Source organism: Hemicordylus capensis, chromosome 6 (assembly GCF_027244095.1).
Source record: "Hemicordylus capensis ecotype Gifberg chromosome 6, rHemCap1.1.pri, whole genome shotgun sequence".
In the NCBI taxonomy this organism is placed as follows: domain Eukaryota; kingdom Metazoa; phylum Chordata; class Lepidosauria; order Squamata; family Cordylidae; genus Hemicordylus; species Hemicordylus capensis.
Window position 1 is genome coordinate 170,476,641 of NC_069662.1, and position 11,129 is coordinate 170,487,769.

General features: G+C 49.9%; 2 protein-coding genes across 4 annotated transcripts in view; both read right to left on the reverse strand.

The window, feature by feature from the left end:
- The window catches only part of LOC128329530 (uncharacterized), a 215,141-nt gene that overhangs the window by 202,144 nt on the left and 1,868 nt on the right, over positions 1-11,129 (reverse strand). For all 3 annotated transcript variants that reach the window (XM_053260914.1, XM_053260913.1, XM_053260912.1), the window contains exon 2: positions 10,880-10,926. The gene's annotated coding sequence lies outside the window, so the exon portion shown is untranslated. The remainder of the gene's footprint in view (positions 1-10,879; positions 10,927-11,129) is intronic.
- LOC128331386 (GTPase IMAP family member 8-like) lies at positions 2,700-8,686 on the reverse strand. The gene is made up of 3 exons (XM_053264731.1): positions 8,668-8,686; positions 7,260-8,225; positions 2,700-4,003 (listed from the first exon to the last, which is right to left on the reverse strand). The coding sequence occupies exons 1-3, from the start codon at positions 8,684-8,686 to the stop codon at positions 3,291-3,293; spliced, it is 1,698 nt and encodes a 565-aa protein (XP_053120706.1). The 3' UTR covers positions 2,700-3,290.

Sequence of the window (11,129 nt, forward strand, 5' to 3'; positions counted from 1 at the left end):
CGCGGGGCCCTGGGAGTTGGTGCAGGTGCATGCTCCTTAGAGAGAACAGTGCCCCCGTGCGCTCCCCACTGGGCTGCAATGGTGGTGAGAACCATGACCTTGAACCTATTATGTGCAGCTCAAACACTGCAACAGGCCGTGGCCCCACACAAATCCTACTCATTGCAAAGAGGCTTGTGCAGGAGATGTTCCTAGTGGATGTTCCTAGTGCTTAGTCTGTATTTTGCATTGTAGAACGGGAGAAGCTGCAGAAGAGGGAAACCCAGATGATTAGGGGCCTAGAGCACCTTCCTTATGAGTCAAGGCTACAACACCTGCGGCTTTTTTTGTTTAGAAAAAAAACTGAGCCGGCACCATGAGAGAGGTCTAGAAAATCATGCATGGTGTGGAGATTTGAAAGAATTTTTTCTCCCTCTTGCATAACACTTGGGGTGGTTTTTAATGAAAGGCGGTATAGAAATTCAACAATAAATAAATAAAAATAAACAACACTAGAACAAGAGGTCATCCCACGAAACTGATTGCCAAGCAATTTAGGACCGACAAAAGGAAGTACTTTCCCACAAACACACAATTAACCTATGGAATTCTCAGCCACAAGATGTGGTGACAGCCATCAACCAGGATGGCTTTAAGAGGGGTTTGGATAACTTCATGGAGGACAGCTCTATCAACGGCTACTAGTCTGAAGACAATAGGCCAGCTCCAGCCTCAGAGGCAGGATGCCTCTGAATACTAGTTGCAGGAGAGTAACAGCAGGAGAGAGTGTGTGTCCTCACCTCTTGCCTGTGGGCTCCCGAGAGGCATCTGGTGGGCCACTGTGTGAAACAGGATGCTGGACTAGATGGGCCTTGTTGGGCCTGATCCAGCAGGGCTGTTCTTATATCCTTGTGACTGACCGGCTGTCCTGACATTTTGCCAGCAAAGACTTAATTGCACACCCTAGAGCAGCAGTTTGAGCCTAAGAGAAGTAAACATGTCCCTCGATCTGGCCTTTGGCCGTTTTGATTGCCATTCTCTGTGAGTGTGTGGCTTGGCTGAAAGCCTGCCTTGTAGATGAAGGATTCCACACAGTCATGACATTTCCCAGAAAGGGCAGGTCATTTCTTTCACTTTCCAAAGTAAGTTGCCTCCCCCCACCCACCCACACACTCACTCCTCTGCTGCTTTTCTAGTCAGATTTTGTGCTGCAGTGCTTCTTGGATTTCCCCCAGGATTCAATTCAATGCTGGTTTTCTTACGTTTCTTCTATAAACTTGTTATAGAACTTTCTCATCAAAATGTTTATTCAAAAAAGGGTTTACTTTACACTGCAAGGGTCTGTAATGATTTTGCAATGTAATCCTTTCAGTGAACCTTCATTCCATTTGCTAGTCAATGACTGAATAAAGTGATCCCCACCTGCCCACACCCTTCATTCCAGCCTTGGTAGGAATGCTGTACCTACAAGGGCCCCAGTTCCAAGGGAAACCAGACTCCGAGGCTTGTTGCAGGACCCTGGAATTTCTCACCACGCTGGGAAGTGGGCCAACCCCCCTTGTGTCCTAGTCCGTGTCATGTCTGGTCACTGTCTGAAACAGAAAGTATGTATTTATACTTGATCATATTTTAGCAGGCTGGACTAGGTGGGCCTTGGGCCTGACCCAGCAGGGATGTTCTCATGTTCTTAATCCTGGGAGCCTGACCTGCTCCATCTGGCTTGGGGGGTGAAGGTGTCCCTGAAGTGATGTCTGAAAACGCCCATATGCACACGCAACCTCTGTCTGAAATGTGCAGCTGGGGGAAAGCAGGGAAACATGGTGGCCCCACCTGGCATGAAGTTCTGCACCATGGCAGCAACCCTGTGGAGCAGAGTGTTGTTCTTCCCATTGCACGGTGGGAAGGGACCTTGGAGGTCACCTATACTGGTCCAGCCCCTTGCTCAGCGATTGCCGAGAGCCATCCAGTGGTTCTGCATGTGGAGATGCAAGGATTTGACCCTGTTTGGAAAGAGGTGGGTTTGCTTCTGGCGGCAAGAAGCATCAGGAGCTGAGGCTTTGCAGAAGGAGCCTGTTGTGCTTTGGGCTGTACTTACCCTGAAGCCCACTCTGAGACCGAGTCAGGCTCTGGGCTAAGCGGCATTTGTGTTTGCTGTGGCCCACCCATTCTTCCTTCGCTGGTGGTGTCTCTCTACTTGAAAGGAAGCTGAACCAGCAAAAGGTGGCCCTTGAGCCTTTCTAAATAAGAGGGTTTGTTGCAGTCAGATTGGTGGGTTTGTACACTTAATTGTATGCAAAGTGACAAACGCCGGAATGTGGCCCCTCCCACAAGCTGTGACTCACCTGCAGCTAATCCCCACCCTCTGGCTCTCCACAACTGAAGCAAAAAGTGCCTTGTCAAAAACACACCCCTAGCCAGTTAGAAATCTAACCCTAGGAACGCCTAGCCCTGACAAGCTCATATTGGCCTTTCCTCATTTCCTTGTTTGTTTATTTATGTATTTGCTTGCTGCTGTCTTTAGAAGGAAATCAAGTGTCCTGCCTCCCCTGGTGTGGCTCTACATGGAGAGGTTCTTCAGATACATCTGGGATCTACCAGCGGTTCCTGAGTTACCTAATGCCCACCCCGGTTCAGCAGATTCTGCAAGGATGGTCAAAGTAAACTCTCCAGAAGCTGAATTTTCTAGAACAAAAGAAATCACCACAGCCGCACAGCTCTGCTCCTTGAAAACATAACTGTGCTTTAATGGCAGACCACTTAACTTGTAAATGAACTGGGCTGTGCTAAAAGTATTTTTTATCTGATTTAGCAAGCTCAGCTCTTCCTCAGTAACATTAGTTTGGAAAATCATTGCATAACCTAGTATGGACAGAATACAGGCAATGTTGGAAGATGCGATTTGTTCTTCATTGGTTTAGAATGTGTGCCAAGCAAAACAAGATTATAATTACTTAGGAATAAGAGTAAAATCCTAACTAAAGGCTTACACCATGGGGTAGGATAGTCAACATTGTGGACTTATGCAGTTCACATGGTAACAGACTGTGGTCCCACACAAATCCTACTCATTGCAAAGGGGCTTGTGCAGGAGAGGTTCCTGGAGGATCATGCCCATAGTCTGTACTTTGCATTGAATCATCACAGTTATGGCCTCCAGAGCTTGAACAGCCTAAGCAATACATAAGGAAACATGGAGCTTGGCTGTCACCAGGAGCAGACCAGGCAGGCAGGAGGCCCCACAGGGCTCTTGGAGAACCCTTGTATGGTCTGAAATGGACCACAAGCTGTTGATTATGGGGCAGCACTTTGTACTACTCTGTGTCTACGTGCTTGTGGCTCTCCTCCTCCTCCTCATCCCTGGGTCTTTTTCTAGTTTGTTTCTCAGAAGCTTCAACCAATGTTATAACCGTGAAGGTCTCGCTTTTGTTCTCTGACTCCATCATCTCCTCGATTTTGGAAAGCAGCTGTTCGGCCTGGGCTGCTGCCTTCTCCCCTGTTTCCTTGTTGTTGAAACCACAGTAGCGGCTGCCACATGCATCGATCAACTCCTTAAAGCACTGGTTGTCGGAGTGCGAAATATAGTCCTCCAGGCTGCCATCGCACAAGTCTTCTCTGCGTGTGAATAAGACGATCATATCCTTTGGGGCCTTGCTGCCGAATATCTTCTTCACTTCCTCTGCTGCCTGGTGGTCTTCCTCCGTGAAACGGCCCACTTGGGTCACCAGCACCAGAGCACGGGGGGCTGGGCTGGAAAGGCAGAGGCAGAGCTCCCTCCCAGCAGCATCCTGGCATCCAGCATCAAAAAGGGCGGGTGTGTCAAGAACGACAACTCGCTTCCCCCTCCATTCCCTGATTCCTAACTGGCAAGACTTTGTGACCAGATTTAAGTCAAGCCTGGAGTCGAAACATTTTCCCCTAAGGATGGTATTTCCAGTCGCACTTTTCCCTCCGCCTGTCTTCCCAACAAGGACAATCCGCAGCTCTGGTTCCTCAAAAGGCAGGGCGATGCTCTCATTGGCAGCTGCTGCAAAGAGAATATCAGAGTCAGGGAATCTAGTAAAGTAAACTTTACACTGCAGAGCAATGAAATCATCCCAGACAGAAGGCCTCACTGCCAGTGTACTATCGGAATTTCCTGGACCGCTCCCTTCCTGCATTCTGTGACTTCTCCAACAAGCCCTGAACTCTCCAAGAGGAGGAGGAAAGGGAAGAGAAGCAAGTTTCCTACAAAGTGAGATGCAGCAAGTTGAACTGGAACAAGAGCCTGTAAGAGCAGCAGACAAAGAATCTTCCAGACCCACAGTTAACCTCTCCCATTCAGTGGTTAACTCCCCACTGAGCACAATGCACAGCTGTGGGTGAAATGATTCAAAATGCAGGAAGCCTGCATCTCTGTGTCCCAACTGCAGATTGTGGGGCGCAGAAGAGCAGATTCCTCAAGCAATCTGGCATCTTGTACAAGGTGCAATACATGCCGAGGTGGAGATGTTCAGGCTTCCATAGAGCCACTGGCCTCCCCACTTGTGGCAACTGTCCTTCCCCAGTTGGCTAGCATCTCTGCCCTTCCGGCAAAAGGCCTGCTGCTGGGCAGAAGCTCTTTCTCTGGGTGCTCTGGTTGCCTCTGAGGAGGAAAGGGAGATGCGCCCCCTCCCTTTTGCAGGAAGCGCCAGATGTGCCTCACTGCTGCCTCCTGCAGAAATCCATGCAAAGGGGAAGCAAGTCCAGGAGGTTTTTCACACGTGGCTCCATGCCGGGGGTATCTGAAGAGCGAATCTGGAGATAGACTGTTTTTTTTACCCTGGTGCCACCTCGGGCTATGCCAGAATCTGACACCTCCCTTCGGAGAAAAGCAAAGCCCGGTCTGTCCTGGTCCCTGGTGGCCCGCAGGGAGGTCAGGTTAAATCCAGCCAACATGTGGACTGGCCCACTCCGGTCAGGAGTGGATTCAGGGGGAAAGCCCTGTCTGTAAAACCTCCAGGGAGACGGGGAAGGAAGAGCAGGTGTCCGGCTCCGCTCTTTCCACCCCAGTTTCCCAGGAGAGAGCAGCCCCACGTGCTGCAGCCTGCCCTGGGCAGACCCCGCCCCAGCCTCCAGATGACCGGTGGTCTGGGCAGGAAAATGACAGTAGCTGCTGCTGCTGCCGCCGCCACAGCTTTTTCTCTTGGGCATCGGGAGGCTTAAAGGCCACCCTTAATACACAGCAGGAGCCACTGAGCAGCCAGGTAGCCCGGCAGGGAGAAGGAGGGGAGTGTGGAATGGGACAGGGCTCTTGGCTCCATCATTCACTGGGTAGGAGACACATCCTATCCAAGTGTAGGAGCTGCATGTCTTCCCATTTTGTGGGCATCTGAGAGTAAAAAGCAACGCAGGAGGGCAGAATTTGCACCATGCTCTTTAGTGAGGTAGGAGCAAAAGCCCTCCGACCCAGCATAAGCCCCACACAGAATCACTTTCCCCGCCTCCTACCTTGCTTTTTATTCACACATGAGCAGAAATGGGAGTGTAGACAGCTCCCGAATGTGGGTGGGACGTGCCTCCTGCCTTATTTCCGACTGGGTGAGCCAGCCAAGCGTGTGTGTGGTGGGGCGGGGCATTTGGTTGGACAACAACCACCGATCCACACTTGGCCAGCAGTCTAAGCAGAAATGTGTGGGCCTCGGGGATGCTGCTGCTTCTTCTTCTTCATCATCACAGTGGTTCTGGGAGGTACCAAGACAATGAATGTTTCTATACCACTCCTCAACTAAAGTTCCCAAAGCGGTTCGCTGAGATAGAAATAAATAGATAAATAGAGCCAGCGTGGTGTAGTGGTTAGAGTGCCGGACTAGGACCGGGAAGACCTGAGACTTTCAAATCCCCATTCAGCCATGAAACTAGCTGGGTGACTCTGGGCCAGTCACTTCTCTCTCAGCTTAACCTACTTCACAGGGTTGTTGTGAGGAGAAACCTAAGTATGTAGGACACCGCTCTGGGCTCCTTGGAGGAAGAGCGGGATATCAAATGGAAAGAAAGAAAGAAAGAAAGAAAGAAAGAAAGAAAGAAAGAAAGAAAGAAAGAAAGAAAGAAAGAGGCTCGCTGTCCCCAAAGGGCTCACAACCTTAATTAAAAAAAAAAAAAAAAAAGGACAGAGACACTGGAGGGATGCTGTGCTGGGGATGGATAGGGCCAGTTGCTCTCCCCCTGCTCAATAGAGAGAAGCGCCACTTTTAAAAAGGTGCCTCTTTGCTCAGTTAGCCAAGGAAGCAGTCAGAAGTGTTGCTGCTCCGGTGGCATCTGTGACAGGCTGCTTGTCACCAGTTAGGTTAGTCTGCCAGTTGCAGCCTTTCCTGGATAGAAATCGCCTGGCTTTATTTGTACCAAAGAGAAGGTGCCAAGGCTGACAAGGCCCTGTTCCTTCTTCCTGCCAAACTAACCTCAGACAGGAGAGGAACCTGGAGGCAGTGGCACCTTTTTGAAGGGCCCTTTGGGCACAAGTCCAGAGCCCCTGCTCTGCCTTCATGTGTGCAGGCCCCAGCAATCCTCTCCTCTGCCCCACAGCATTCTGGCCAGTCCGAGAACCTGGCATGCTGGCCCCTTAAGCAAGCACTAGAGCAGAGTGTCCTCCACTGTCTTCAGCCCGCCTTTCTTTCCCTGGTCTGTCTCCCTCCCTGCTTGGCAGGGAAGTTGCCCTAGAATAATTTAGGTGCTCCACAAATAACATAGCAGCAGTTGCTGCTGCTGATTTTTAAAACCTGCATACCAGAGGGCCCGTAAGGTTGTTGGGTGCATATTCGGAAGTCACCTGGCTGCACCACTGCTTGAAGCAGAGACTCCTCCTAAGATCTCAGGGCTTCAAGGCTGGAAAAGGAGAAGGGGCTCCATCCACCTTCGCCCAGCTGGTTAAAAGCTTAACATCTAACACCAGCACTTTCAAATGTGCCTCAAAGCCCACTGGGAGCGAATGCTGCTGCTTCAGTGGAGAGACAAGGTGATCCCTTTGGTCTTGTCCCATCCTCAAAGGGGTGGCCAACCTTTTCAGTAACAGATGCTTGGTCTTCAACAGGCAGACCCATGTAGAGTCCAGCTCAAGGGTTACCAAAGAATATGTCATCCTGGAGAGGTCACGGAAATCTACAAGCAGCCAGAGCAAGTGGGAGGCTTCAGCAACCGCTGGGAACCCTGGAGCAATGCTGGGTCCAGTAGAACCAAGAAATTACACACTCGGTCCGTCATCCAGAAGAGGAGAACTACCAACTCACAAATCATTCTCTTCTCACCCCAATCTATCTGTGAACTCTTACCCCGAGCAAGGGTGCCTTCTCCTCCTGCATTTGAGTTCTCCGTTTCCACCCGCAAAATGATCTCTTTGCATTCTCCTTCCACCTCCATAACTTGCATTTCCTTTGCAAGGTTTGGGGGAGGCTTGGCCGTTTCAAGGATGCAGAAGGGTCTGTATGAATTTGCCAGCACCATCTTCTCAACCTTGGAGAGCAGTTCCTCAACCAAACATTCTTCCCTCTCTTTGCTATGGAATACGTAGCCCTGGCAATTACAGGCATCAAACATGTCCTGATGACCCTTGTTATCAGAGAGATACTCCACCAAGGTTTGGCTGCCCAGAGCATCTTTTCCAGCAAATACAAGGATGGTGTTCTTCAAGGCTTCGGGGCCAAACACCTTCTGGACCCAGCCTATCGCCTTCTTGTCTTCCTCTGTGAAAAGGCCCAGCTGGGTCACCAACACCAGAGCGTGGGGGCCTGGCCTGGAAAGACGGAAGCAGTGCTGGACTGCAGGGGAAGTCTGGGGGTTGTCCCCATCCAGGTCTGGAATAGCTGGAGTGTCAATGAGGATGACCCGCCTCCTCTCCCATGCCCGGATTCCTAGGTGACAAGAGGTTGTTCTGGAGCCGACCTCAAATGCCTCCTTGCCAAGAATGGAGTTTCCTGTTGCACTCTTCCCTGCTCCCGGCTTCCCAACGAGGACAATCCGAAGCTCCGGGATTTGGGGCAAAGGGCTGGGTCCGTCTGAAAAGAAGCCAGATGTTACAAGTGTGCAGCCAGCACGCTGCAGGCTATGCAGAGACCTGTTTCGAGGGTGTGTGGCCAATATGACCCCAGGGTGAGGGAGGGGGAGGGTCCTGCTCCAGGCACTGCCTTGGGCCACAAACAGAGGGGCAGTTTGGTGGTGGTGGGTGGCAGGGGCATAATTACCATTAGGCAAGGGGAGGCAGTCGTCTTGGGGCCCCACTGCCTCGAGGGGCCCCCCAGAGGCACATCACATGACTCCCCACCTGCCCATGTTGCACCCCCTATGGATTATGTTGAGTCTCCTGGAGATTGGCTGGAGCAGAGAGTTAAAAAACTAGATTCAATGAGAACTAGATATTCACTTTATTCAGAATGGGGATATGAGTGTGAGTGCACTATATATTGTGAAGTGTGTGTGTGTGTGTATACCAGCGAGGGACCCATTTTAACATCTTGTCTCTGGGCCCCCTCCAAACTTGCTACGCCCCTGGTGGGTGGAGATAGTGCCATGCCTCTGCATGTATGTTGTGCACTTGCATTTCAGCAGCTTGTTGCTGCCTGCAGAAAAGAGACCAGTTTGGAACATTGTACCCCACCGGACCCTCCTCCGACCAAAGGATACATGCAAGCTGGAGCAGGAAAGCACAGCAACACAGATCATCATCGGAAAAGAAGCCTCTACATTGGGGAGCATCCGACATGGTGCAGGGCTGTGGATGAAAGTCAGGGGACCTCTGGCCATCACACAGCATGCAAGGCAGGAGGCTTCAGGCAGAGGTGTATCTAGGGAAAACAGTGCCTAGGGCAAGCACTGAAATTGTGCCCCCTGTCCAAAGATATGACACCCATCTTTCAGATAACTTTACCACAGCATGAGGCCATTAAATTTTTTTTTAAATGGCCACAGAAAACAAAATGGCCACTGTGCATGCTCAATGGCCTCTGTGAGGACTGGCATGGCCTAGGGCTTCACAGAGGCCATTTGAGCATGTGCGGTGGCCATTTTGTTTTTGGTGGCCATTTAAAAAAAATAATTTTAAAAAATGGTGCCCCCTTCAAGTGGCCCCCAGGGCATGTGCCCTGCCTGCCCTACACTAGATACGCCCCTGGCTTCAGGGCCAGGGGAGCCTCCAGAAACCCTGGAAGTTCTAGCAGAGGAACAGCAACACTGGCAGTTTCTGGATATTGCCCACTCCCGCTGAACTCTCTCTCATATCTTGAACAAAGGGATGGTAACTAAAGATATGAGATGTCAACCTGTGAACACACTATCAAAAGATCATTGTATAAATTACAAATTGTGAATCAAGCTTGGCAATCCCAAATATAGCTTATACTGTAAGAAGACAAGAACAGTCCTGCTGGATCAGGCCCAAGGTACACCCATGCCAACATCCTGTTTTGCACAGTGGCCCACTAGATGCCTCAGAAGCACACAGGCAAGAGGTGAGGTAATGCCCTTTCTCCTGCTGTTTTGTCTCTTGCCACTGGTATTTATTTATTTAGAGGCCTCTTACTGCCTCTGAGGCTGGAGGGGGCCAGGTGGCCTACAGCCCCCAGACCAGTAGCCGTTGACAGACCTGTCCACTGTGAATTTGTCTACACCTGTTTCAAAGCCATTCAGGCTGGTGGCCATCACCACATCCGGTGGCAGAGAACTCCATAGATTGATTACACGCTGTGTGGGAAAGTACTTCCTTTTGTTGGTCCTAAAATTCCCGGCCTTCAGTATCAGGATGAAAGGTTTTATCTCTGTCTACTCCGTGCATAATTTTATACACCTCTTTCATCAGCCCCATATAGTTGCCTCTTTTCCAGGCCTTTTTTTCTAAAAAGTTCCAGATGCTGTAGCCTTGCTTCAAAAGGAAGGTGATCTGGGCCGCTGATCATCTCGGTTGCCCTCTTTTGCACCTTCTCCAGTTCTACAATGTCCTTCTTAAGATACAGTGACCAGAACTACATGCAGTACTCCAAATGTGGCCACACCCTGGATTTGTATAAGGGCATTATAATAGTCACATTTCTATTTTCAATCCCCTTCCAAATGATCCCTAGCATGGAACTGGCCACAGCTGCCACACACCGAGTTGACACTTTCAACAAGTGTGTCCGCCACGACCCCTCTCCTGGTCAGTCACCAATAGCTCAGACCCCATCAGTGTATACGTGAAGCTGGGGTTTTTTTTGCCCCAGTATTCATCATTTTACACTTGCTTCCATTGAACCTCATTCGCCATTTTGTCGCCCACTCCCCCAGTTTGGAGAGATCCTTTTGGAGCTCTTCACAATAGTTTTGGATTTCACAATCCTAAATAGTTTAGTGTCATCTGCAAATTTGGCCACTTTGCCGCGTACCCCAACGTCTAGATATGAAATGGATGACAATGTTGTAAACTGGCTGATCTATTGTAATTACCGCATGCAACAAAAGTACTTATTGTTTGTTGCTTAATTTTAAAGTTTGTTGCTTATTAAAACAAATAGGAAAAAAGAAATAGGGCTGTATTTGAATTACTGGAGGTATCAGTTTGGAGCAATCTCACTACCCCCCCCCCCAATAATCCTGGGACATTTCCCTTGAGATGACAGATGCAGAAGAAGGGTAGACTCAGCGTTGTGAGGGCTCTCTGCTCAAGCAAGCATAGCTCTCTCTAGCACAGGGCTGCTCAACTTTGGCCCTCCTGCAGCTGTTGGCCTACAACTCCCATCATCCCTGGCTACTGGCCACTGTGGCTGGGGATTATGGGAGTTGTAGTCCAAAAACAGCTGGGAGGCCTAAGTTGAGCAGCCCTGATCTAGAGTCTCCACTTGTCCCACAATGGCCATCACAGGACCCTGTGACCCTCCCCCACTGTTCTCAAATGGCCTTCTGGAACTGCCAAGGAAGATCTTACCAGGATATGGTCCCCAGCTCCTCAACCAATCCATGTTCTGGCTTTTCCTTGAATAAGAAAAGGAAAAGAAGTTATGCATCAGACAATGTTTCACTAGGAAATAAGCACGTATATACATAAAGGGCACGCGTGTGCAAAAACATGTCCCCAAATCTTTCAAAAGCATTGTTATCCAATGGATTTGGACCAACCAAAACTTCATCCAAATGCAGAATTGATTCCCACCTCAGGCATTACAGATTTTTCAGGT